We start from the raw sequence: 27641 nt of genomic DNA, 5'->3' as shown, positions 1-27641 counted from the left end.
CTGGCGGCGTTGGTGCGGGACTGCGCCGGCGCGCTGGGCGAGAGGCTGGCAGTGCGCATGCGCCATGTCGGCGTGCGGAACGTCGCGGCCTGTTGGCGCTTTTGCGCGCGGAAAGATGGCGGAACAGGCTACCAAGTCCGTGCTGTTTGTGTGTCTGGGTAAGAGGGCGCCGACTTACTCATGTTCTGACGTCCCCCGCGGGGGTTGGATCGGGCTTGGGCCCTGTGGATTATGCCGCGGGGCTGGGAACAATGAGGGAGAGGAGGCCAGGGACTGGGAGGCCTAGGGTGTTCCAGGAGTGTCTCGCAGCGCCCCTGTTCCCCATCCGCCCCGTGCAGCGGCCCAGCCTGCCCTGTAAACCTGGGTCTCCTCGCACCTGCCATATATCCGGGGCTTTTGCCATTTGCAGCCACAGCCCCTACAAGCCAAGGTTCGTTCTTTGCGCCTACTAGAATCCTCTCGTTCCCCTCCAATGGGCCCAGGTAGGCCTGGAGTTGTCGGACTGATGTGGTCTCTTAGGGGCCTCCGAAGTCCTATGACAAAATTGTTTTGCTTGCTGGTTTCCTTAGGCCGTGCTTAGGTATGGATCTGAGCTAAACGGAGATGAAGTTTTACGGTTTCGGGTTTCTTGATTGTAAAAGCCAAGCCAAGGAGACCTGGAGGTCCCTGTATAACTTTGCCCATGAAAAATAAAAGTGTATTTTATTAATGGCTTTTAGGAACTTTCCAGCTTAAAATATTTTCACTCCTGGAATTTCAACACTTAGCTTACCTTACTTCAAACATAATTTACTTTCCGTTAGGTTTTCGGGGATCTTCCTTTGGTGTAGTACTACAAGGTTATATTCCTCGGTGCCTCCACCCTGAGAGGAAGGCCTAAATTGTCAGTAGTCCAGGTTACTTAAAACCTTCTGTGAGTTTGCATTTCCTGCAGAGTAAAATTTCTGTTTATTTTTACAGACTCCTCACTTTATCTCCTGTACCTTTTCCTGCTCACACTCTCGGGACACTGGCTTACAGAATCTTTCGTTGCTCTATAGCGCTTCACATGCTTACTGAGCCTCCATGGCTGGGTGCCCATTATGAATTTTGCCTGGAACGTCTTTTTATTTTATAAAGTCAAACCCAAGTATTTCCTCCTTTGCTTTCCCAGACCATGAGTTGCTTCTTGTGATTGCTTATCGACATCCTGTATTACACAAATTTTGCTATAATTATTTGATAGTCTGTTGAAATCCCAGCTAAGTTTAATTTTCTTGAGGGCAATAACTGTGGCTTATTTTTCATTTTGTTTCCAGCTTTAGGACAATATATGATAAACGCTGACTAGGTTTTGTAGAAGTTAATTTCTGTGAAAGAAGAATTGGAAGACTCACCTTGTTTTACATTGGTAGTGGGCATCATTTGATTTTTAAGACTTATTGAAGGCTGAATGTAATCAACAAGTTTATTAAACAGTAGTTTGGTTAAGGATGGTTACCAAATACTATTTCATTCCCTTGTATATTTCTGGTTAGTATTGTCGATTATGCTGGTATAAGGTATCATGGTTGCTGTTAATGGGGAGTTGGATCCTTGCATATGCAGTAGTCCCACTTTAGCTGTAGGTGGTACATTCCAAGACTCTCCAGTGGATCCTGAAACCATGGGTAGTACCAGACCCAACTGCTGTCAGTTGGAACATGTGTCTGCTCATTTCTTCCACCCGCAAATGTAATGCCGTTTCCACCTTAACTAAGCACTTACAATGTGGTCGCAACTTTCGCAGTTTGAGGCGAGACGACAAACTGTCAGGAATTTCTTTTTCCTTGTTTACATTTTCATGGATAGAAGATTTGTTCGTACCGTAGATCTTAGTAACCTCAGTATAAGATTTTTTTTTCTTTCCAGAATAAGTCAAAAACTTTCACCTTTTTGCTTAAAGGTAGTGCTTATGGCCTCTCTGCCGTATCTGAATTGCTAGCTTCACGCTTTGGGACCATTATTAGTAAACTAAGGGTGACTTGAACTCAGGCACTGTGATAGCATATCACAGTGGATCTGATAAGCAAGAGGGCAATAGGTGGATAGACAGCATGGATACGCTGGACAAAGGCATGATTCACTTCTGGGGCAGGACAGAATGGGATGGCATGAGAATTTATCCTGCTACTCAGAACAGTGCACAATTTAAAACTTAGGAATTATTTGTTTGTGGAATTCTTCATTTAATATTTTCCAACCAAACTGACCACGGGGTAACCATGGAAAGCAAAGCCTTGTAAAAGGGGGGACTACTGTATTTCAGTGCAATTCAATGATTTGTTGTTGTTGTTGTTGAGCATCTACTATATGACATGAACTCCTCTAAGTGGTAGGGATATATGGAGTGGTGAACACAACAGACAAAAATCCCAGCCTCTCTGGAGCTCACGTTCTCTCAGTCACCAGCCAGTATTGATGCGCTCAATCGGTTGGTGTGAAGCATTAAGAAAAATAGAGCAGAAAAGGGGAATGAGAGTGGAGTGCAGTTTTGAGTGGGGTGGTCAGGGAAGGCCCCATCTGCTAGATGACCTTTGAGTAAAGACTTGAAGGAGGTGAGGAAGCAAGCCTAGGATATTTTGGAGAAGCATCCTGAACCCAGAGGAAAGCAGGTAAAGGTTTTGAAGGAAGAATACTGGCCGTGGTCATGAACCACAGGGAAGCCACAGTGGCTGGGCCTGGTGGCTGGATACCTTTTCTCAGTTGGGATTCCTCATCTATACTGGAAGATTTAGCAGATAATTTGAGTGACTGTTTTCTCAGTGCTTCCATTGTAGATGTATAGGGAGTAGTTAATTCCTTATATACACTGGTCCTTTAGGGCAGGAGTTTGCAAATTCTTTGTGTAAAGAACCAGATTATAATTATTTTAGATTTGCTTCACATGCCATACAGAAAGGGTGTAGCACAAAGTACCCATGCATGTGGTGAACCTGGCTGTGTTCTAGTGGATCTTCATTTATGGACATGACAGTTGGATGGAACTCCGTATAATTTTCACATGTCACAAGATATGCTACTTTTGGATTTTTTCCAACTACCCAACCATGTAAAAATTATTCTTACCGCTGTGGGCTGTACACAAAGGTGGACCATGAGCCAATTTACAGACCCGTGTTTTATATCCAGATCTTGGGAGGCCATGTGAAGACTTGGGCTTACTCTGAATAAACATTGGAAGGTTTTGAGCAGAGGTGGGAAATGATCAAATTTAAGTTTAAAAAGAAGAGTTTCAGCTGTTGTTTTGAGATTAAACTGGAGGTGGAGCATGCCCTTACTGGTTGGGTGGTGAGTAGTTGCATTCTGAGGGAATTTAAGCGGTAAATGGCATTTTATTTGCTGGCTGTATAGAGGACAGTAACAGTTGCATGCTTTTGAAATGTAAAAAGTTTTGTTCCTTCAAAGCATTCATTTGGACCCTTTGAGACTGAAGTGTAGAAAAGCATCAGAGGTTTTTCACCGGGGAAGCTAATGATGGGAAATAATTGAGCTGCCTTACTACAGCCCAATTAGGAAGGGTGCTTTATGTTTTTGTAAGATAGAGACTTACCAGTGAAGATGATGCAGGAGCCATGACCCAGCCAGCATGGTTGGTGGAGATAGCACATGTTGGTGGAGTCACTTTACTTCTGGGCTACACCCATACTGGGTGCCGGGTCTCTTACCAGGTATAGCAGACACAGCCCTACGCTCCCAGAGCCTACCTGTTGCCTTTTATGAGTCTCCATCCTTGAATTGAAAATGCTGAAGAAAGGTATAAAATACTCTGCCTAATTTGGAAAAGACAAACTTGATACTTTACAGATTGAAACAGTTTTTAAAGGCATTTGATTTTGGAATGTTCTATTTTTAGAACTTGTTCTGTAGGTGAAGTACATGCAATGTTTCACTGAAGACCAGGGTGCTCCATTTTTTCATGACACAATTTGGTGGCATCAACTTTCGAAATCAACAGGGCAAACTACTACTGGCCTTCAGGACAGTTAATAATGCAAGTTTTCATATTGTTGTGGGGAAAGTGAACTGTTATTTTACAGTTAATGATAATTATTTGTAAACGTGTGGGGCTAGTCTTTATTATTGTATTTTTAGATGCTGAGATATTAGGCATCAGTTGTTGTACAGTTCCAAAATAATAGTAAGTGTCTTAATTTAGAAATACAATGTTTGCTGTTAAAAATATTCCCAGGGTATATGGTGACAAGTAAAAGAGTTACACACCCATGGGAAGCCTTTCAGTAATTAAAATAGTGCTGATGACAATACCTGTTTAAAAAACTAAACAAAATTTAGAATGTCAAAAGGAACAACTTCATAACACAAAGTGGCATAGAGAGGGCATTCAAGGCTAATTTGTTGTCTTTCCCTTTATGGTTTGTAGGTAAGATTTTTTACTGCTGTGGAAACTACAGTCTTCTGTGAGAAAAAATTACATAATGTGCTTAGGTCTTACAATGTAGAAACTGAAGGCTGTATAGTAAGGCAATGAGTTGGTTTTCTGAATTAGGGAATTAGCTATGTTTTACAACACTAGAAGATCCTCATTGTACTTGTTTGTCATAAACAGAAACCCTAATAATGACAAAGAGTCAACTCTTATTTAGTGCTGTCTATTCTCACAGTTCTTCTTTTTCTTGTCTGTTTCCTAAATTCAGTTCCTAATGTTTGGACTCAGTATAGTGCTTTGGCATTAAGGATACTGGAAGGCCTCAGAGCAGCCCCAGAAGCAAAGTCATAGAAACCGTCATTTATCTTCCCCAACGCAGATCATAGAAACTAGAACTCTCCCGCAAAGCAAGCCGTAAAACCTACAAAGGTCACTGTCTCCCTTCTGCCTTCTCTTGAAGACCCCATTCCAGAGTGGCCCTGCCTCATTCCTGGGGGAGGAAATGCTGTGGCCCTGCTGGTTTTCGCTCCTCAGTCCACTACCATTGGATCATTTCTTTTTGTCCAGTTCCGTTTCTACATGGCTGTGCATTGGTCATCTAAGCATCATAACCATTTCCCTGGGTCTTTGGGTCTTCGTTTCTGAAGGCTTCCATGTCACATAAAACTGATTAAATAGATTTGTTATGTTTTTTCTCTTGTTAACCTGTCTTTTGTTACAGGAGTATCTTCCATGACCTTTATCATGGTTGAGGAAAGCTGCCACACCTTTCCACTCTGACACTGTCTTGTATTTGCTCCTCCATAGGAACCTCTTACAAGGTCTCTCCAATTCAGTAATGTGCTCTTCTAGCGTTTCCTTAGCCCTGCCAGTAATTTTGGTAACTTGTAGGAAGGGTCTATGTTTGAAACAACTGTCTTCAGATTAGGGCACAGTGCTTGGCACATAGAGTGGGCATACAAAATATGTTTGTTGAATAAGTCATATTACCCTTTTCCATAGGACTTTCTATTTCTCCTCATAGTGGCTACACGAAGTCCAAGTCTTGGCCCAGTGTTTTAGGCCTCCTGTATACCAGCCCATCAGTTTCCAGACACTGGCTGTCTGTATCTGAAGCATCGCAGCCTCACCTGCTTAGTGCCACAATCCCCCTGAGTTAAATGCCTTTCCCTTCCTCTGTCCATTAAGATCCTGATCATCCTTTAAATATCATCTCTAATCTTTCTTTTTTCTGGTAGGAAATTTTCTTATGTCTTGTTTTTGCTTTGTAACATCGTTCTTTTTCTGTGCTACTGTAGTATATTGCTTATTAGTATTCATTTTCTCACTTTTATTATAGCCAACTGTGCACCTCCCATAAGTACATTGCTTGTATATGGTAGATCTATTTGGGGATGAGATCTTATGTCTTTTTCCTCTGGGTAGTAATGAATTTGAATTTGGCCCTTACCTTACCTCCTGGGAGGTAACCTCTAAATGCCTTGGAGTTTTCTAGGAGTGATGGGAGTATCTTAGTTATTGAAGGTGGCCCCCATAGTATATATGCTGATGAGATGACTCCGGGTGGGGGCTTTGAGCCACATGTGGGAGGGAGCCTGGAGATTGAGTTCAGCTGAATAGCCAGTGATTGAACCCATTGTGTCTCCCTCCAAAAACCCCAGTAAAACCTCGGAGCACCATGGCTCTGAGGAGCTTCCTGGGTTGCTCTTTGAATATTGCCCCATGTTGATGACAGGAGGGGAAGGTGTCCCGGGGGACAGTGGAGCTGCCTGTCAGGAAACCTCCCAGAGTGTGCCCTGTGGGTCACTTGCTTTGGCTGGTTTTATTTTTTGTTTTCGTTTTTGTTTTTGTTACTGTTATTATAATGAAACTGTAATGGTAAGTGTTCTGCTTTCCTGAGTTTGGGAAGTAATTCTGGGGAATTATCAAACCTGAGGGAGCCCTGGGGAACCTGGATTTCTCACTTGCTGTCTGAAGTAGGGGTGGCCCTGGTGTCGACATCATGGTCTGGAGAGTGGGGTCCCTGACCTTGGGCTGCTGATGCCTGGATCTGTGCCCCTGGGCTTCGCATGTGATCGCTCAGTGAATGTCGGTGTTGAATCGCTGTTTATGCTTAAATGCATGTTTGTGTGTTTGTGTGTTTATGTGTTGTTTTGTGAACCAATAGTCATCCTTATGTGTGATATACTTGAAAATACATAGTTTACCCTTGAACCACAGGGGTTTGAACTTCGAGGGATTTATTCAAGTAATTTTTTTAACCAAGCACAGATGGAAAATACCTTGCTGTCTGAATGAAAAATCCATCTATATGGAGGGCTGACTTTTCCTATACTTGGACTCCAAATTCACAGGGGGGCCACCTGTGGGACCTGAGTATGCAGGTTTGGTACACTGGGTAGGCGTGGGAGGGTGTCCTGAACCAGCTCCCTGAGTCTGCTGAGGGACAGACCACTGTATTTTATTTTTATTCTGTTGTATTTCGTTGTAAAATAAGCTGGTTGCAACCCACTTCATTTTCATGATTCGCTCCTGGATCTTTAGTAGCAGCTCTTTAAACAATAATTTTGGTTGAAGTTGTTATTCTGATACCTTTGTCATCTGTACTTGGAGTACTTGGCCGGTTGGTGTCAAGTCACTGAACTTGAGCCTGATGGGCTGTTCTCCAGCAGGGTCTACCCTCACTGGTTGGACAAAGGCGTCAAAGGATAGTGTTGGTGGCCTTTATTTTTCCTGAGGGATAGCACAGCCCCTGCGTGTCAGGTATGTGAAGAGGGGAACTGGCGTGTGCCCTTCCATCCAACCTAACCCTCTGTTTCCCCAACCCCCCCCTTTTTTTAAAGGTAACATTTGTCGATCACCCATTGCAGAAGCAGTTTTCAGGAAACTTGTAACTGATCAAAACATCTCAGAGAATGTAAGTACCATTCATTATCTTAAAGAGGCCACCCTGAACTCTTCTGGGCAGGAAATTGCCAAAAAAAAAATTCCATGTTTCTTCCCCTGCAGTGGAGGGTAGACAGCGCGGCGACTTCCGGGTATGAGATAGGGAACGCCCCTGACTACCGAGGGCAGAACTGCATGAAGAGGCACGGCATTCCCATGAGCCACGTTGCCCGGCAGGTACCGTCCTTGGACTTGAAGATGTGTGTTTTGTGTTTCAGTGGGTCATGGACAGCGGTGCTGTTTCTGACTGGAACGTGGGCCGGTCCCCAGACCCAAGAGCTGTGAGCTGCCTAAGAAATCATGGCATTCACACAGCCCATAAAGCAAGACAGGTAGACAAGCTCTTGTTCCATTTCTAATATGTAGAGTCCGGTAACTTGAGAAGTAGTGAAGGGATTAACCAGACTTGCATATTAATGAATGTGTTTATTTAGGGTGAGCTTAACCAGCTACAGTGTGTCCATTTTGTCACTTCTGGTTGCACAGTGTTGAAAGACTTGCATGACTTTGGAATTTATTTATTAAAATGCACATAAAAGCTAGGTAATTTATAATGAGAGAGCCTGACTGCGAGCTGGGGCTGAGCGGTACTCTGTCTTCTGTTCCTTCCTGCATAATTTTTATTAAACATTTAGGCCATAGTAATTATCCTGCCTATATTGCAAGTTTGTTGCTAGAATTAAGTTATATAATACATACAAAAATATTTTTTCAACTGTAAAGTGGCTTAGTAATATAGGGTAATACCAACAACATTATGGACATATAATTATAGTGTGTTGTGCCACACTTCGAGTTTGGAGTCTAATAAAGTCACAATCAAATTCTGCAATTTCAGTTAAAGATAACCTTGTCTTTATATTATAAATTAGAAGCTAAAGTTGATTTTTCTAAGAGTTCTTTATTTAAATGAAGTACTCTGGGACTGACCTTTTCTGAAATGGAATTGTCATTGGTCAGGTGATTAAACATTTTTATACAATTTATCCATCCTAATCTCTTCAGGCCTTTGCATACCTTGCCAGTTTCTACTGGCCATTGTTGAAAATAGATTTATTTGGAGCAGTCCTTCAGAATATGAGCACTCATACTTTGAAGTTTTATGTTTTTAAGGTCAGTTTTTTTTATACACTAAGTGTGTAATAAGAGTGGATGCAAATGAAGTATTTTAAAGACATATTAGGAACTTTTTTAAAGAACAGTTTTAGAAGCAGTATTTGCACGTTTCTTGCTTTTTTTTTTTCCTGTTTCTTTTAAGAAATTTTTAAGGTGTGTTTTATGAATCAGTATCACATCAGATCTTTGTTTACAAGTTCTTTTCCTTTACTAATGTCACAATTTGTGTGATAACTATTGTACATTTCTTAAAATCTCAATTTTCTCAGTGCCTTTCAACCTGTGTTTAATAAATGAAATGTTTTTTTTTTTTTTTTTTTTTTGAGACGGAGTCTTGCTCTGTTGCCCGGGCTGGAATGCAGTGGCCGGATCTCAGCTCACTGCAAGCTCCGCCTCCCGGGTTCACGCCATTCTCCTGCCTCAGCCTCCCGAGTAGCTGGGACTACAGGCGCCCGCCAGGTCGCCCGGCTAGTTTTTTGTATTTTTAGTAGAGACGGGGTTTCACCGTGTTAGCCAGGATGGTCTTGATCTCCTGACCTCGTGATCCGCCCGTCTCGGCCTCCCAAAGTGCTGGGATTACAGGCTTGAGCCACCGCGCCCGGCAATAAATGAAATGTTTTTAGGGTGCTTATTTTTAACTCTTACAGTTAGTCTTTTAGAATACGTGAGCTTCCTGCCCAGTTAGTTCAAAGGAGATTTTTTTACTTTATTATGCATTATGTTCTCTTTTCGGTAAACTTTTCATTGACTTGTGTACACAGATTGTGAGTGCAACCCTGAGGTCCCATAATAGCCCCCTCCCCACTCCTCCAGAAATCCCCACAAAAAATTGGTTGTACTTTTTAACTTCATAGAAGTGGAATTATAGTACATGCTGTTGTCTGTCAGCTTTTTTTGCTTGTGAGAATCTCCGTGTTGATTGTGGCAATATAATTGTCATTGCCGGATACGATATCATTTCACAGTTTGTCCGCTGTCCTCCTGGTGGGGGTCAGGGGGTTTCTAGTTTGGGGCTACTGCAGATAGTGCTGCTGTGGTAACGGTGTGCACCTGCTGTGTTCTGTTGGAGTCATGCCCAGCAGACACCGTGTAGTGGGGTACACATCCTCATGAAACAGATTGGGGATGTTCCCTCTTTTTCTTCTCTAAAAAAAGTTTGTTGAAGATTGATAGTGTTTCTGCTTATCATTTGAAAAATTTGTCTAATGGGTTGTCTTTTTGTTGTCTGATACTTTCTCTGGCAGTCTTTCAGTTTTTCTTTCGGAATTTGGTTTTCAGCAGTTTCGGTGTGGTAGACCAGATATGATCCTTGACGTTGTGACTTGATGCTTTTCATCAATTTTGGAAAATCCCAGGCTGTTATCTTTTCGTATTGTACTTCTCTTTCTCTTTTCTCCTGAGATTCACCTTACATGTATATTGAACATATATTTCTAACACTCTTCTATTTTCTATCCTTTTCACTCTCTTCTTCAGTCTGATATTTTCTGCTGACCTGTTTTCTGATATACAGATCTTTCTGCCATTTTCAAACAGTATCAAGATTGTCTGTTATTTACTTAATTCTTTAAGTTTCTTTTTTTTTTTTTTTTTGTAGATTCTATTTTTCTGGTGAAATTCTACATCTTGCTCTGTGTTTTCTTGAACATACTATCACAAGTGCTTTAAATACCGTGGCAACTCTGATTATCTGATTTTCTGATTATCTGGACCATTTGTGAATCTGCTTTCCTTTTCTGTTTTTTTCTCTTTGTTTTGTTGCTTGTGTATCTTTGTCCGTTTGTGCTGCTCTAACAGTACCTGAGACTGGGTAATTTACAACGAACAGAGATTTATTTCCTGTAGTTCCAGAGGCTGTGAAGTCCAAAGTCAAGGGGCTCATGGGGCTGTGAGGTCCTTCTTGCTGCCTGATCCTGTGGTAGAAGGTGAAGGAGTCGAGAGTGTCCCAGAGTGAGTGAGAGCGAGAACTAGAAAAACAAGAGGAGGAAAACAGGAGAGAGAGAGGACCCATCAGTGTCAGGAGCCCACTCCCAAGCTGGTAGCATTGATCAAGATCCTCCCTCTCACTGTTGTTGCATTGGGGATGAAGTTTCCAGCACAGGAACTTTGGGGGACACATCCAAACCATAACATAGGATTTAAATAATTGTAAAGAGTTAAAGAGTTCTGCTACTGAACTGTTTGAGATCCCTGTTCTGAGGCCTTGTCATTGCCCAGTTTTAGCGGGAAGAGAAGTGGCAAGTGGCAGGAGTCTGCAGGTTGGGGACTGCACCTTTTTTTGAGGTACCTTTTTTATGAACAGTGTTTATTGGAACACGGCCAGACTTGTTCATTCACCTGTAGTGTGTGGCTGCTTTTGTGCGAGAGCCGCAGAGCTAGAGCGGCCTCGTGGCCCCCAAAGCCTGATGGTCACTAGAGCATTGGTTTTGTATATGGGGTTTCTAATTGTTTTTAGTAATAGGGATGATTTGCCACAAGCTGTTTCATTTATAGCTGCAAGTGGAAATCCTTTACTGTGCATTTGTTACATAAGTTATAGCTGTTTCTTTTCTTTCTCAATTATTGTAACATCTAAAAATTATGTAACGATTACTAAGTCTTTTTTTATGAAAAATTTACAATTAGTCCAGAATTTGAAACAAGTTTAGTATTAAATCTTAGGGCATTTCTCACATAACTAATTTGGAGAAATAATACTGTTCTGGCTTGGTGGCTCACACTTATAATCCTAATAACACTTTGAGAGGCTCAACATTGCTTGAGCCTAGGAGGTCAAGAGCAGCCTGGGCAGTATAGTGAGACCCATCTCTACAAAAATGTAAAAAATTAGCTGGGTGCTATGACATGTGCCTGTAGTCCCAGCTGTTTGGGAGGCTGAGGTAGGAAGATGGCTTGAACTCAAGAAGTTGAGGCTGCAGTGAGCTATGGTCTCACCACTGCATCCCAGCGTTGGTGACAGTGAGACCTTTTCTCTAAAAACAAAAAAGAAAAAAAAATTCAGTATTGTACTTATTCTCAGTTTTGAAATAAGTCAGTGCCATGGGAGTGTTGACGAAATACAGGCCTTTCTAGTTTCTGGAAGTGCATGCTAAACGCCGAAATTTCTCATTTTTCAGAAAAACAAGTTATATTAGGAAAGTTACACTTTGCGCCTTTGTTTCGCAGTATGTATGTTTATGTTTCTTATTCTGCCATTATTTATAGTAGTTGAAATTCACAAAATCTTTTTATTTATATTTTAAGTAGGTATATTTATAGATTATATCAGAAAACAATGATAAGCTTTCAGGTTGCAATCAGTAGAAATACTGGGTGGCATTTTCTTCTGTGTCAGGTTTAAATTATGGATATTCGATCAAAATAAAGGAGGACTGTCGGTTATGACTCCTGTGTCTCTTTCTTAGTGACCACCTCTGACTACGCAACTTAATACTTCTCCTTCTCCCTGCCCCAGACCTGTGTGTATCTCCTCTCTGCTTTATTTCCTCCGGGGCATCTGTGCCTCCTGTGTGTTGCCTGCCCCGTGTAGAAGGGCTCCACCAGACACGGCTCTATCCGCTTAGCTTGGTGTGTGTCACTGGGGCCCCGGATGTTCAGTGCTTGTGGAATGAGAAATAGAGTAGAATAATGAAGGGGATTAAATATGTGAAATTTTAGTATGTTGACCGTGTTATACATTGTTACTAAGGAATTGAAGCTGATGTATAAACGTTGTGTCTACACATTATACTATTTTATGATTATTGTATGGAACTTTATAATACAAAATTTCTTTGCAGTTCAGTTTTGAGAAGTAGGTTAACTCTGTGTTCTAACTTAAAAGTATCCTAAGAATTATTTATTTAATTAAATTGTTAATTAGTGAATAACAGGCTCAAATATAGCAGTTTTTTTTTTCTTTTAGTATATCTTTGCCTCCTCTAGGCTTAAATGGTATAAACACTGTATTTTGACTTCTTATTCAATTTTAGATTACCAAAGAAGATTTTGCCACGTTTGATTATATACTATGTATGGATGAAAGCAATCTGAGGTAATCCTGTTTTTGAAGAATATGTCTGTTCAACTCTCAGTTCAGTAATGGGCCAAGTAATTTGTTGTCCAGATTTACTTTTTCTATATTAAAGGTTTTAATAGTGATGGTCACCATATGTAGAATTATTTATTTAGAACAGCAAAAAAACTTAGTAATCTAGAATTGTCCCTTAGGTATTTTCAAGGAAATACACCTTAGAAAAGGGAAAGTCCAGTTATTAATAGCATGATTTAATTGGAAAACTAGCTTGACTGTGATAGTTTTGTATCAGGCACATTGTTCTGCATGAGAGCGATTTTGTTATTTTTGCTGTAATGATTCCTGGACAGGGCAGTGTTTTATTGATTCTCAGGCCAAAGCTCTGCAACTGTAGGTTCCTATTATTACCCCATCTTGTGAAAGAAGGACGTGAGAAATGGTAATGTTAGGTTGTGTCCCCAAGTTCACACAGCTAACGTGGTAAATGTGGTGGGATTTAAGCCTAGGTTCAGTGAGGCAGGGCGCTGCCGTCCTGCCTCAGTCACCACTCTCTTGACCTGCCCCAGTCCTCTACTTAGGGCGTCGCTGGGAACTAATCATAATTTAATGTCACTCCAGGATTCTGACTTACATCACTACTTTTTCATAAATAGTACTTGTTTTTGATGAAGATAAACTATTTGTGTTTTTAATTACTTTTGTACAAATGAACAGATAGGGATGCACCAGTTTTAATTACTTTATATTAATCAGGACCTTCATTAAAATGCATGCATTTTTTAATTTTATTTTTCAGTCCTTATTCTGCTCTCATTGTTTTCACTGACACCATAGCTTATAGGTATCGTAAAAACACCTTTTTAGGAGACCCCATTTGCTTTGATCGGCACTGAGCACTGTGTTTCTTTGTGTGTGGGGGGCAAGCGGAGTTCCTGCAGCCTCACGTTTGCATGTGCTGTTCCTCTGCCTGGAAGCTCCTCCTTGCTGCTTGGGCCATTCGGCTCCTATTTGCCTTTTGTGGGTCAGCTGAAATTCATTTCTTTGTAGAGGTATTCCGCTACCCTGTCACTAGGCCAGATTGTGCATTAGACTTAGGCCTGCCCGCAGTTCTCGTCCCTGCGCCTACTCCTGAGCTGCTGTAAACCTTCACGCACGGGGCTCTTGGCTGTTCCATTCCCACATAAAGCACATGCCTGACTCATCGACTCATCTGTCGTAGGTGCTCAGTCGAATGTGTTAAATAAATGGAGGCACTTAGTTCAGTTTGCCTTTTTCTTTTGTAGCAATGTGAAAGCTAAAGGTGGAAGTCTAGAGTGAAGCTGAGTTTTCAGCTTGGGCAGAGGCTTGAGGAGTAAAAGAAGGAAGAGTAATTAAGGAGTGGGTCATGCTGCGGGAAGTGCTGTCAAGACACTTGAGGATGGAATTGGTAGCCCTCTGTTTTGGAACTGGTTCAGATGGTGTTTTGGGTTCCTTTCTGTCACCTTTGTTTTATCTCTGAAACTTGATTGATTGTCTCAAAATATATTTCGTGGGAGAAAATATAATTATTGTATATTTTGTATAACAGAATCAGTGAGAATAAGCTGCTGTGGCAAACTCTCTTGCCTAGAGAGAGGGCAGTGGCATACAGCTGCAGAAGGGGCCACACGGGCCTGCTGAGTGTTCTGTTTCATTTCAAATTAGGTCATCCTGTCTTGATTTCGATATGGATGTTTCATAAGACCCTAGCAGATGTCCCTGTTTAACTTGAAACCATAGATCAGAAAACTAAGTTCATGTTTCAATTTTACAGAGATTTGAATAGAAAAAGTAATCAAGTTAAAACCTGCAAAGCTAAAATTGAACTACTTGGGAGCTATGATCCACAAAAACAACTTATTATTGAAGATCCCTATTATGTAAGTACAGTTCACGTTTTAGGGCTAATATGATGACCCACCACGTCTGTATCCTGCAGTATTAAATAACAGAGTAGATTGTGTTAAGGATGTTTTTGTTATGCAGGTTTTGCCATTTTCTTCTTTTCCTGTCCATTTAGGGGAATGATTCTGACTTTGAGACGGTGTACCAGCAATGTGTCAGGTGCTGCAGAGCGTTCTTGGAGAAGGCCCACTGAGGCAGGTTCATGCCCTGCTGTGGCCAGCCTGACTAGACCCCACCCTGAGGTCCTGCATTCTCAGTCAGTGTGTAATCATGTTCCAGAGCCCAAAGGCCTAGCTCTTTGTTCAGTTGACTTACTGTTTCTTACCTTAAAAAATATTGTAGATGGAAATCAGTTATGTTTGGCAGAAGAATCAATAAAATTATTTGATTCTGACAGTTTATGGGGTATATTAAGCATTCTTAGACTAGTTGAACATCTCACTTTGCCCCAATTACAAAAATAGTAGAACAAACAACATAAAACATAATGAAGGAAAACCTCACTTGAACGCCCAGGTCAGCATCTGAGCCCGCTGAGACTTAGATAGTCAAGTCTACCTCTTCAGTAGGTTTGTGTGGATGGCCTGATGGAAGGCAGGTGCCCTCTGCTCCCTGTGCTACCTCTCTCTTCCCCGGGCCTTTTATGGATTGACAGTAGCCCTCTCCATAGGAGCTCACAGTCTAGATTAGAAGTGTTTTAATTTATACACACCCATACTGCACACTTGTATATTGAAAAGATAGGGAAGAGAGAAACATTTATGGAAACAGTCGTTAGCACCTTCAATACTTCATGATTTTTGTCGAGTTTACTTCATGAGGAGGTCAGCTCATTGGCTCCCATCTGAACCACTTTGCCTCTGAAACTTAATTATATCCAGAAAGAAGGACGCTTGTATGCTAGTCTAACTATGGTCAGTTGAGGAATATGACTGTTTTTATATGCACATGTAACCCAAATGTCCAATATAAATTGGCTTATTTTTAAAATTTTTAAAAGTTGGGAAAAGCTTTATTATTTGGCATGCTTAAATATTAAGTATTCTTCATCAGCATTTAATAAGTGTATAGGCAGATATAGGTAATTTCTGTGTATTTTGAGATAATGTCAAAATCATGAATATTTCAAAATAAACTGGGGAGTTACAAAAATACAACTAGAGATATAAATCTGGTGTCTGCCTGTTTTTTTATTGACAAGGAAGCATTTGAAAACATTGTTTTGTCCTTTTTACATGATCTATGATGTTATGTGTGCATGTTTTATCTTCAGGATGAGAAAGTAAAATGATGAAAATAAGCACATTACTGCCGCATATCATAATGTCTAGTTTCTGAAAGAAGTTTGAGGTCCTACAGCTGGAAATGTCCTTGCCTAATACCATCCTCTGGACATGTTGCCTCTACGCTGTGCCCTCCTGTGCAGTGATGCATAGCCACCTGGCCAGAACATCTGCACTCCTGACCAGTATCATCAGGGTCCCAGGCAGTGCCAGGGGGAGGAGACATGTTTGATCCTTGACTCACTGGTGCCTGGAGGATGAGCTGCTGCCAGATGAAAGTGAGTAGTTTCCCCACTGTATCATGTGGAAGTGCCACGCTGTCTTCATAGGAAGAAAGTTTGCAAACTCAGTGAGTCTTGCTCTTATTGGAATTACTCAGACATACAGAAAACTTAGGGGATTAAATATTAATCGATTGGATATTTGAACATTATATCCTTAAAACATAAAAAATTGGGAAGAAAAGGTCAAGTAATGAGCTGTAATTAGAAAACAGGATTAAATAAGAAGACTTCAAAAGTTACACCCTGTTCTCTTCATTCAGTAATTGCTTTTAATTATCTCAAAGTCAAAATTTCTTACTCTTCTATTCCTTTATGTTTGGAAATAAAATCCTATAGTTTTTCTTTAATGTTTATAAATACACATCCTCAAACAAATCCTAGGACTCTTGACTATTCTGTCCTTATGGCTACACCCAGACAATACCATCTGCCGACAAGGGCTCATATGAATGGAGAAACATTGCTTTGCTGAATTCAGCTTTTTAAATTGGATCCAGTTAGATCTGTTTAAAATATATCTACATGTAAAATTTTGAGACTGCTTAGAAGTCTTAAGGTTCCTCCTAGTTTTGCATTTTCATGATTACAAAATCGCTTGGGAAATAATGGATACAACCTCATTTGGAATATTTCCCAGCAAATCAGGGCCTATCTCAAGAAATTATGTCACCAATATATAGTAGCCTCTACTTTAAAAAAATGCTAATTATCCCTTAGAGAAATTCTTAGGCTTCAAGTTTTCATTTGTTTATGACTTTTATATTCTGTGACCTTTTGCCAGTGTCATGGTCTCAGTAAATCTGAAGTCACGAATTCCCAACAGTGAACCTGTTAGAGAGGTAGAGAGTCACTTTGAAGACTAGTCATTATAACAAACACTTCATTTATTACTTGTGTTTATTTACAGTATTTACATATTGCACAATAGCTGGAATACTATTTTACATTTATTATACAAAGGACCGACAGAATTAGCCACAGATTTACACTCCACACTGTTCCTAAAACATGACCAAAATTTTAATTTTTCATGCCATTACGAATAATACTCTGAGAATTTAACAGTGAAAGTAATACGGAATATTAAATTATGTTATATGAAAATATACTTTAAGATTCTGCTTACGTTTCTAAAGAAACATTTTTTGTGATTTCACCTAATCAAGAAAATGAAATATTCTCTGTGTTTTATAGCACTACACATCAAACGTGGAGCATTCCTTTTGTGGTTGTTTTTAAAATAAGAGTGACAGATATCACTCAATACACTGATTTATCGAATATGTATCTGCAAACAGTGTCAACAACATACAAAACTCAAAGGACTTATGGAAGAGTCTGTCTGCAAAAATAAATCTCTTGTCCATGAGGGGATGTGTATAAAGATAGTTCTGTTTCCCTGTTGGTTTCCAAGGCACTTCTCATGGCTCCTGGTGTGCTGCTCCTGTACAGTCTGCTCACTGCTGAAAACAAATACATTGTGTTTGATGTGACTATCCACACTTCTTCCTGTGAATTCCAGAAGACCTGTCACTTCAGTTAGGGGACACAACATGTGTATAAACATAGGCAGTCTCAGAGTGCGTCTGTCTCTATGTTCCAAAAAGTGTAGTCTCTTGTATTTTGAAAAATAACTTCTTTCTGCACTTACTACATGGCTGCGATGCTAAAGCAATGAAAGTCATCACAGATACATGTGGATGCTTATTAAAGCTTGAAGAAGAGTGCTTAGTCTTACATGTGCTATTAGAATCCTCAGTAGTCCAGGCCACAGGGATTTACCTGGCAGTTCTGTGCAACCTCAGTGTTCAGAGTTGGTAAAGCTAATAATCAAGATTAGACAGTTGTTTCTAGCATTCTTTGTTGGAATATCTAAACCATTGGTATTCTGTTTATTTTTAAAAGAATGATAAACTTCAAGGTTACTAAGATAAGGCTGCATTTGGGAGAGTGCACTGGGCACTCACTACTCAGAACTCCTTTTCTTTGACAACATTCCAGAGCTCAGGCTTCTGATTGACCTGGAATTCCAACAGTGAAGGGCGTCTGTGACTGTTAGGGAAGGTAGGTGGGGACATTGTTCTCTTTGGCCTGAAGAGGTCTATTAATGAGCTTCAGAATGCGGCAAATGGATTTGCTCTGAGATGAGGGCAGAGCCCTTCCTGCTAAACACCTGCTTTTCTCAGGCTCTGGGCCTTTCTTTACAAAGACAAGGTCATGGTTTGCAGTCTTGCCCTGCCGTCCTTGTGTGTCAGGACGGAAGTGCGTGTGGCAGGTTGTTAAGCAGCAGAACCGGGACTGCAGAGCCTTCCTGATGCCACACCGTCGCACTAGTGTGGGCACCCTGGGATGCCTGCCCTGCCCTCTGGTGTCTCACTGAGGTCTGCAAAGCACAGAGAAACCCCGGACTGTATCTACACTGTGGTGACTAGCCAGGTAACAGTTTGCTGTTGCCGTTTAAAACTTTTGGAATTTGAAGAAGGTATCTTTAAAAAAATAGAAGTTGGCCGGGCGCGGTGGCTCAAGCCTGTAATCCCAGCACTTTGGGAGGCCGAGACGGGTGGATCACGAGGTCAGGAGATCAAGACCATCCTGGCTAACACGGTGAAACCCCGTCTCTGCTAAAAATACAAAAACTAGCCGGGCAAGGTGGCGGGCGCCTGTAGTCCCAGCTACTCGGGAGGCTGAGGCAGGAGAATGGCGTAAACCTGGGAGGCGGAGCTTGCAGTGAGCTGAGATCCGGCCACTGCACTCCAGCCTGGGCGACAGAGCGAGACTCTGCCTCAAAAAATAAATAAATAAATAAAAATAGAAGTTATGAAATTATAGTTAAGAGGGTATCAGTGTTTTAAACTATACCTATGTCTTGGCCAAAATGAACCCAGTTACAGCTGCGACACCTGTGGCTGTCAAGCAGGTGCCCTTTTGGGAACAGAAGCTTGCGAGCCTGGGCCTTGCCCTGTTACCTTTACCTGCATCTCATCGTCAGTCAGGCTCTGATGTGGTTGTCCGATGATGGGGAGAGTGATGTAAAGGGTGCTGGAGACTATCGGGATTCCGCCACAGCTTTTCTGCGGGGCATCACTGTGGCATTTGCGAAGCACGAAGTGCCATGCAGAGACCCATCCAGGAGCCTGAGTCCCACTGAAATGACCACGTCCTTCAGTGTAACTGCAGCTGCCTCCAGCAGCAGCCAGCAGAGGGGAGGCAGGGGTTGGCTAATGGACATGTAGACAGAGTAGCTCTTCGAGTGGCTAAAACAGTGGGGAACTGGCTCTCCTCACTTGTAAGTAAGTGGAAAATTTCCAAGGATGTCCCTGGCTCATCTCTGGGAACAATGGGATTTAATTATAAAGAAATACCTTAAAAAAAAAATCTCATCTCCCCTGGCATATCACCTTGGGTGACAGGAATATACATCTGTTCACTGATTTAAAGAGAAGAAAGTCCGTGTGACATACAGGCAGTGGATGAGCAGCTCGAGAGAACTGGAAAGAGGAGGGACCTGGGGGGACATTACTACACAGCACTTCCCAGCTTTGCCTGGCATTGAAACCTTCACTATCTCCAAAGAAAAAGTGCAGTGAAACTGCAAAACGCAGCCTCAACCCGCCATTACCCACCGGCCTGCCTCCCCGTGCCATTCCTCTCATTAGCAGCAGTTTCTTCTACTGGGAAAGATGCTTCCTGCTGCTGTTGGGGTCATGCATGCAACCCTTCTACTGCTGCTACCTAAATATTCATAAGCACTGCTTCTCCGTAGAGAGCACATCTGTATAGGAAAGAGCACTACCCTACCCTCATCCATTTTACATGAGACAAACTCGAGTAACCACTAGAAAAATATTCCCTTCATGAATGTGCTCTGAACAGCTATCAATGGGCAGGAAGCCTGTCTGTCTTGTGCTGGTGCAGCCGGCATCTGGCAGTGCCCACACACACAAGATATGTAGTAAGTATAAAGTTGGTGAAATTACAGTGGCATCCTGCTGTCTAACGTGACTGAATTCTGTGGCATTTGTGTCAGGAAAATAAAACCTTACCCTTCAAAACATCTGCTGATGGTTGGTGTTACATGTTGCATATCAGCCCTCGAGGGGCCCAGGTACAAAGTTCAGTTCATAAATGTGTTATGCATTTACGTTTTTACTATTAGAGGCTATGAAAATAAAAAACATTGATGGAAACATTTAAAGAGGATAGCTGTTCTTTATGAGCTTTTTGTCATGATAGACTACAACTCAAACATTTACCAGATGTGATCATTTGAATTTACATGGACAATGTTGGTCATCTACTCAACTTGTGAGTGTTAGTGAATGAATGAATGCCTCAAAGTAAACAGGGACAATTTTAGTCTGTTCCTGGCTTATGCATTCAGTCATATGCTGAAACTGGCTGATTTGCTGTGTTTCAGAGCAGGACCCACTCAGTGCCCATGTGCCATGCGGTGAGCAGTTAACAACAGCTGCCTGGGCAGTGTAGACAGGCCAGTAGGGCGGCTTTCAGCACTGAGATAAGAGTGTTGGACCATCTCTACTTAGAATACGGCTATCTCAGCCAAAGAATGAGTGTTCCTAAACTCCCATGAAGTTTTCATGTCCCAAGCAGGATTCCCGTCTTTGGTATGCGCTCCAGTGCGCTTCTGTCCAAGCTTACCTTATCCTCCATGCACACTGGACTGACAGCCAGCCGGGTAAGAAGCCTGGCACATCTTTTATAGTCTATGGTGAAAATAAATCACAGACCCTTGTCAGTTACTTAAAAAACAAATAAATCACTTTTTTTTGCAAGTATATCAGCTACTAAAGCCATTTATTTCTTTAAATATCTTAATTCCCTGGAAGCAATACGGAGTATAATCTGCAGGCATGGGTTCTAAGTTGTTGACTTAATAATTTATGGTACTTCAAGAGCTTAAGCTTCAATGGCAGAAGTGGGATGATGTAAGTGGGGCTGCGGAGGGAGGAGGGACAGACACGCAGACTGCATGGCTGAGCTGGCTGCCCATTGCTTCTCTCAGAAATAACTTCATTTTGCTTCCTACGTAACAATCCTTCCATACCCTTGTGCTACTTTTGGGTCATCTGCAGGCTGAATCCCAACTTGAGTTGACCATGGGACAAAGCCTTCTGCCTGTAAATTCTAAAGAAAGTGGGTCAAAAGTCAGCAGAGCAGAGGCCTGGAGTGGATGGCGAGCGGAAGCAATGTGCCCATTTCTAAGCAGAGACTGATACTCCTTGGTATCGTACACAGTCTCCCATTCCACTATTCTGGCCATGCTGCCTGTGGAAATTGAGAAGGTGTAGTGGTCATGGCCATAAGGGAAAATATGTCCTCAGGGTGAAGATCTATGGAAAGCTGAAATTGTTTGTAAATTATTACAGTTTATTTCTGAAGAATAGAAAAATCCTATTAAAAGGAAGAATTTATACCCAACTGAAAATCTGAGTTGAACGGGTAGACTGACAATGACAAATGTATACAATATGTTAGATAAGTAGCCAGCTCTACTTCCAAAAATATACCTCCTAAATATTTATGGCACATATTGTTAGGCATTTTTCAAACAGAAAATGTTTTTCAAAGGGAAAGAGCATGCCCAAACAGTGGCCCTGGGTCATCTGAACGCCTGGCTTTCTCTTTCACAAGCAGCATCATGCCTTTTAGAATGTAGTTTTCCTAAACAGATTCCACATCATGAATGCAGTGGATTGTGTGATTTCAATGGCTGATCTAATCAATGAATTGTAAAGACTTCCACTTGTGTCATGTCCAGGGTCCCAGCTGACCACATCCTGCTTAACCCAGGTGTTTTCAGCAATGTCTTGCTAACCTTCATGTGCAGACCAATCATCTGGGGATCTTACTAAAATGTAGACTTTGTTCAACAAGTCTAGATGGGACTTACTTCTGCTTTCCCAGCAAGCTCCCCATAGGACCACACTTTGAGAAGGCACTAAGTTCCTTCAGGTCTGATATTTCAGGATCCCAAGGACTTTCTTTTATACAGCCTAATGCAGTAAAAAAGTGGTCCAACTTCAGCTCTCCAGTTCTTTATGGGCTAAGAAGAGGCAGAAAGCAACAAAGTAGCCTCCCATCTTAAGGCACAGATCTCTCAGCCTTCTCCCTCTCCATGGCCCAGGCTGAGCTGTGATCAGGAGCTTAGTATCACAAAGCCGAGCTGCTGTGAGCAAAAGGAGGTATCGAATGGGGGCGCAGCTTGATGCCCTGGAAAAAGGCCTGCAGAGTCAACCATGAGATCTGTGCCTTAGCTTTGCTGATATCTGACAGCGCAAAAGCAATTCCTTATCCATAAATGAAGAGATGAGATTGAATGACTCAGAGGTCACTTCCAAATTTGGAATCTGTGATCCTATTACTGTAAGGAAATATGTAATTAAAATATATGCACATCAAAACAATACAAATGATAAAATTTTCTGGCCCCAAGAGCCACATTAATGATTCCCAAACAGGTGATTACATTCCAAAAGAAGAAAACAGTACTAGTGTGCCAGGTCCACATGGAAGGGTGGGGCCCAGCACCAAGAATATGAAAACGAAACTCTTCAGGAAGTGTGTGCTGCTGGCCTTGGCGTGAGGATGGTGTCGCTAAAGCATGGTCAGAGGGGCCGAGGCTGTGTTCCATGTGTCTTCGTGCTGTTGGTGCGAATGCTAAGCATGCATGTGCCTCAGCCTTGTCCAAAACGTGCTGGTGACACTACTTCAGTGGGCTAAGGTTCATTGGCATGCACCTGGCACACAGAAGAAGCCCTATAAATGATGGTTATTATTATTTGAAGTAATTTTGCTGCCTAAACAAAGAAAAGCACTTATGCTTTGTGTACATTGGCTTTTGGTTTGTTTGTTTTTGGAGGGGGAAGGCAGGACAGCAAGTCTCGTCTGCTGCCTGGTCTGGCTGGAGAGCCCTGATGACAGCAGTTAGCAGGATGCCTAGTGTCTCTGCGTGACTTTTCTGTAAGCCTTAAATGAAATGAAAGTTGGAGTCTGAATTTTAAAAAAATGGGTTAGGGCCCTATCACTGTAGCTAATAAGGTTTCAGTGAAGAGAACAAGGAGCTACTTTTGGAGAAATAAAATGTTTTGTTATGAATAAATAGCCAGAAGCAGGTTAGGAAGACTGAAAATAAACAGGAGAGAAAGCTACTGCTGAGAGCTAGGTTGATAAGGGCAGCTCTGCATTTCTGAAGGAGTGATGGAGCCAGCCAGAGAAACAGTTTTGAAATCACAATGAAATTCTTGGGTGATGAGGTTATAATTACTGATGGGAGGAAAAAGTCTGCTCAGAGCAGTGGAGATGATCCAGGTCAATCTGATTCTTGGAGTCATTTTAGCAACTCATTCTTAACATCTGTTTGACTGCCATAGTAGAGTACGCACAAACATGGGCATTGGAGGAGAATTAACAACAGAAGGAGAATCGGAGTTCAGCCCATCCCAAGAGCCTATTATTCCAGTGACTGTAAATAATTTCCAGTTTGGCATTAGCTGATGCAGAAGTTAGTTATCTTCTGCAATGGTCTGGCCATCTTGGCCCCTAACTCCATAGTGAGGAAGGAATAGGCAAATTTGAGCCAAGAAGGCAGGGGCCTATATGAGGAAATGGAAGGAGGTGGGAACCGCTGCCTGCACTGCGCTTGCATTTTGTAAAAATTCAATGCCGTTACTTACATGCAGGAATGGTGCAGTCTCTGGTGTTGTGATAAAGTCTATGGAAGTGTTTGCTGCACTTTGGACTAAAATAAAGAGGGCCTGGAACATGGAAGAAGAAACAGATCATGAAGACTCACAGGTACAAAGGAACTCTGGGAGAGGTGAGGAACTCTGGGAGAGGTGAGGAACTCTGGGAGACGTGAGGAACTCTGGGAGAGGTGAGGAACTCTGGGAGAGGTGAGGAATGAGGAGGAAACTTACCCGTAAGGTGTTTTAGAAACTTGTCCTTCATCCTCAGATCTCGAGGAACAATTTCTGTTTCAGGGAAAATAAAGTAGTATATTACCTGAAGGAAGCATTTTTTAAAAATGTGATCTTAAGTGAATGTTGAAGAAAATTAGAAACTCCACACTAGCCAAGTTGCTTTACACAAAATAAAAAAGGCTGGGGCCCTGGATTGCAACACACGACAGTGAAGAAGACTCAGTATCAGGGACATTTACTTTCCTTGAAATAACAGTAACTACTCCTGAAACTCCAGGGTTATGTCTGCTCTCTACCCCATGGGATGCAGACAGAGACCACGAAGTTACAGAGGTAAGAAAACTTTTTTTTTTCTTTTAAACATTTAACTTCCAGTGAATAAGTCACTTTTAGGCACTTTAATTTTGAGGACCTTGGGAATCAAATCCCACAACATTTCAAAGTTTTTAGAGAACCCTTGATCCTTCAAACAAAAAAAATGGGTTATAGAATATTAATTTTTCTAGATAAATATTTAGAATAAGGATTAAAAGACCACGTTTCAGTGAGGTGTGAATTAGTGGGAATATGCATTAACCTGGTTTGTAAGGTAAGAATCCTAGGGAAAGACTCAGTAAGGCAAACTTCTGCCACCAGGGTTCTCCGCAGACAGTGGGTGGGGAGAACCCTGCGGGTGTTCTTGAGTTCAGCTTTGTTTTTGCGTGTTTACGACCCTCTCCAGCTTCACTCCCCCGTTCAGGGCTCCTGGCTGAGCCCCGACTGTGTGTGAAGTCAGGCCCTCTGAAGAGGAGCATTGGCATCCCTCGCAGGGCATCCCCCTAGTGAGAGTCTTCATTCACTCCTAACTTGACGCGGCCGGGGTAAAACTGACCTTATCATATTTGACCTGATTGTGTCACAAAAGCATTAGAAGCTTTCATGCTTTCCTGGGAAATTCCCCGTGGGCCACCACTCTGGGCAGGGCCACGAAGGAGCCTGGATGCTTCCTTCTCAGTTGGGAACGCTTTGCTGGAAATGCTTCCATTTCCAAAGTGACGGGTGACAGTTCCGTGCGGAAAGCACCAACCCGCACAGCAGCTCACACGCGCCAGGAGGAGACCGGGCGCTTCTCTGCCAGGCCTCATGCGCGGACCTATTGCTGCTATTTTCTTTTTCTTAAAAAAAAAAGGAATTCTGCTGTTCAATGGTCAAAATTGATGTCTCTTTTTGAAACGTGTTTCTCAAAGACAATTCTATTTCCCAGCAGCCCCGGCCCTCGGGCGCGCTCGGCCCCACTCACCCACTCGCTGCTCCGGCGAAGGCCCCAGCCCCGCCGCCTCCGCGCGGCCCAGGGCGCAGTCCCGCCCGAGGAGCTGCAGGCCCTTGTGCTCCGCCGAGTGGTGCTTCCGCAGCTCCTGCACGAGCTCCACCACCAGCCGCAGCAGCGCCTGCCCGTCCGCCGGCTCCCGGGGCTCCGCGCCCCCCCGGCCGCGCCCCGCCGCCCCCAGCACCAGCAGCAGCCCCAGGAGGAGGGGGCGCCCGGGTCCGCGCATCGTGCGCTCGGGGCCGCGGGGCTGGGAGACTCCGACACGCGCCGGGAGCTGGGCTTGCTGCGGGAGAAGGGGCGCGGGGGGCCGGAGAGAAAGTCAGCGGGGGAGGGGGACGGAGTGCGGGGCGGGGGGGGAGGGGAGGCGGGAGGAGCCGCTGGCGCTGGACCCGGCCCTGCACCTCCGCGGACCCCGAGGAACGAGCCGGCAGGTGAGGGGGCCGCGGTCTCCTCGACGATCCCGCCCGAGGTCCCGCCCACGGGGAGCGACCGCCGCTGGTGCCGAAAGGAGCCCCCGGAACCCGCCCGCCCGCCCGCCCGGCCCCTCCTAACTTTCGCCCGAAAGGCCGCGTCCGCCGAGCGCGCTGCGCCTGGCGCGGGCACAACTTTCTTTCCCCTTCGGAAGCCGCGGGTGCCAGGCAGCTCCCGGCCGCGGGCGGACCTCGGAGGGGCCGCGCCCCCGCGCCCACCTCTCTCCAAGAACGCGGCGCCGCGCGCAGGGCCCGGCGGCAGCGCTCAAGTTTCCAGCGTTGCCTTTGTGCGGTGGTCGCCGGCGGGCGCCGAGTCCCCGAAACCCACGGGGGAGGCCGGGTGCGGACCCTCGCGCTGGCCCCGGCCGCGCCACGTGCTGGAAGCCCCTCCGCCTCCGGGCGGCTGCGCCCGCCCGCACCTGCCCCGCGCCACCGCGGAGCCACCTGCGCGTCGGGGCCGGGCCGGTTACCTGGAGCCGCCGGAGTCGCCGCCGTCTGTGCGCACGTCTGTCCCCGCGCCCCGAGCTTCGCCACTACTCCATGCCCGGCGGGCGGAGCGCACGGGACGCGGGGACGCGGGGACTCCGCCGCTCCGAGCGCTGGACCCGCGGCCGCCCTGGGGTGCGCCGTCTCCGACTCCCGCCTCGGACCTCGGGGCGCTTCTTATCCCCGCGCCCGCCGACGTCAGGCGGGTCCCCGAGGGCTCGGAGCGGGGCTTTAATTAGAAGCCGCTGAAGTGTTCGTACCCCCATGCGGATCTTCGTCAGTACCCCCGCCTCACCTCGCTCTCGCCTCCCCCCCCGTCTCCCGCCCCCCTCCCAATCCGCCCCCGCCCCCGCCCGGTCCCCCCACCCGCATCTCCACCGCGTCTCCCCCTCGCCCGCGCCCCGTCTCCCGCGCCCCTTTCCTCCCCACCTTCCCCGTCTCCCGTCTCCTCTCCTGCCCCACCTTCCCCCACTCCCCGTCTCCTCCTCTTCCCCCCTTTCTCCTCCCCCCGCCCCTTTTCCCAGCCTGTTTCCCTCCGTTCCTGTCACTTGTGACAGGATGAGAAGAAACGCCTTTACCAGGAACTCGGTTCTGTTTTTGTCTAAATGTAGATCTTGGGCTATTAAAAAGGGAGCTGCCCGATTGCTTCGACATTTAATAAGTCAATTAGAGTCCATCCGTTTTGGAGGGATGCGCTCTCGGGACCCCGAGGGGTCTGCCCCGCCCGAGCCCAGTCCCCAGGTTCGGGTCCCCAAGCCCGGGTCCCCGAAGCGGGGTGGCCAGGAGGCAGGAGCTGGGCGAGCGGGGCGGGCTTGCACCGCCTCCCCAGACCCCCCGCGACAGGACTAGCGAAGGTCCCTCCCCCGCAGGGACCGCGCCGCCTGCGCGCTCCTCTGCGCTGGACCCTCGGCCGGCAGGTACCTCGCGCCCCGGCAGGGAAAGCCCACAGGAGGGCACTTGCCTCCCGGGCTCGTCTTTTAGAAAGTTTGGCTCTTTGGCTGAAGCCCGGCACATCTGTGAAAGTTCAGCAATTTGCCTCTTTTGTTTTATTCTTGTAAAATGTATTATCCATCCGTTGCGCATTTTCCCATTCGATTGGTGCTTTCTGGGCAAGAGCTGGACGTCTTCCAAGTCCGCGATCTGGTTGGGAAAGGTGTTCTGAGTACAATCAGAGAGGCGGAGTGGGCGAGAATTAAAGGCCTGCACCAGGATCGCGGCAGCCGCGGGACCGCGGCGGGAAGGTGCTGGCCCAGGCGCACGTGCGCGCGGGCGGTGCGGGCTGGAGGCTGCGCGCCCCGGTCCCCTGAGCTCTCGGCGAGGCCCCGTCTGCGCCCGTCTCCGCGTCCTTTCTCTCCCCCCTGCACCGGGTCTGTTTCCTTAGGAGAAAGTGTCCGGCAGAACTGGGCAAGGAGGCAGCGTGGAGAGGGAAGATATGAAATATGCCTGTTCAGGACCCCGCCCCAC

The 27641-nt window shown here is 44.6% G+C and overlaps 2 protein-coding genes across 6 annotated transcripts; one reads left to right on the top strand and one right to left on the bottom strand.

Moving 5' to 3' along the window:
• The first annotated feature begins 12 nt into the window (after positions 1-12).
• Positions 13-15578, top strand: ACP1 (acid phosphatase 1). Of its 4 annotated transcripts, none has more exons than XR_750425.2 (6): positions 13-158; positions 7252-7325; positions 7418-7686; positions 12442-12503; positions 14278-14383; positions 14524-15578. XR_750425.2 is itself a non-coding variant. In XM_010386091.2 (6 exons), the coding sequence occupies exons 1-6, from the start codon at positions 65-67 to the stop codon at positions 14599-14601; spliced, it is 528 nt and encodes a 175-aa protein (XP_010384393.2). In that variant the 5' UTR covers positions 16-64; the 3' UTR covers positions 14602-15578. The 4 variants fall into 4 exon arrangements, 3 of the variants coding, with proteins under 3 accessions (XP_010384393.2, XP_010384392.2, XP_030777117.1); XM_010386091.2 differs by having other exon boundaries at positions 16-158; positions 7573-7686; XM_010386090.2 differs by having other exon boundaries at positions 16-158; positions 7418-7531.
• Positions 15579-16854: 1276 nt separating this feature from the next.
• Positions 16855-26620, bottom strand: ALKAL2 (ALK and LTK ligand 2). Of its 2 annotated transcripts, none has more exons than XM_030921258.1 (7): positions 26607-26620; positions 26162-26422; positions 25195-25504; positions 23913-23966; positions 23670-23750; positions 20635-20699; positions 16855-17438 (listed from the first exon to the last, which is right to left on the bottom strand). In XM_030921258.1, the coding sequence occupies exons 3-7, from the start codon at positions 25445-25447 to the stop codon at positions 17433-17435; spliced, it is 459 nt and encodes a 152-aa protein (XP_030777118.1). In that variant the 5' UTR covers positions 25448-25504; positions 26162-26422; positions 26607-26620; the 3' UTR covers positions 16855-17432. The 2 variants fall into 2 exon arrangements, with proteins under 2 accessions (XP_030777118.1, XP_030777119.1); XM_030921259.1 differs by having other exon boundaries at positions 16855-17435.
• Positions 26621-27641: the final 1021 nt, after the last annotated feature.

The sequence above is a fragment of the Rhinopithecus roxellana genome, chromosome 17 (genome assembly GCF_007565055.1).
Source record: "Rhinopithecus roxellana isolate Shanxi Qingling chromosome 17, ASM756505v1, whole genome shotgun sequence".
NCBI lineage: Eukaryota > Metazoa > Chordata > Mammalia > Primates > Cercopithecidae > Rhinopithecus > Rhinopithecus roxellana.
The sequence above is the reverse complement of the archived record's forward strand: the minus strand, read 5'-3'. Positions and strand labels throughout refer to the sequence as shown.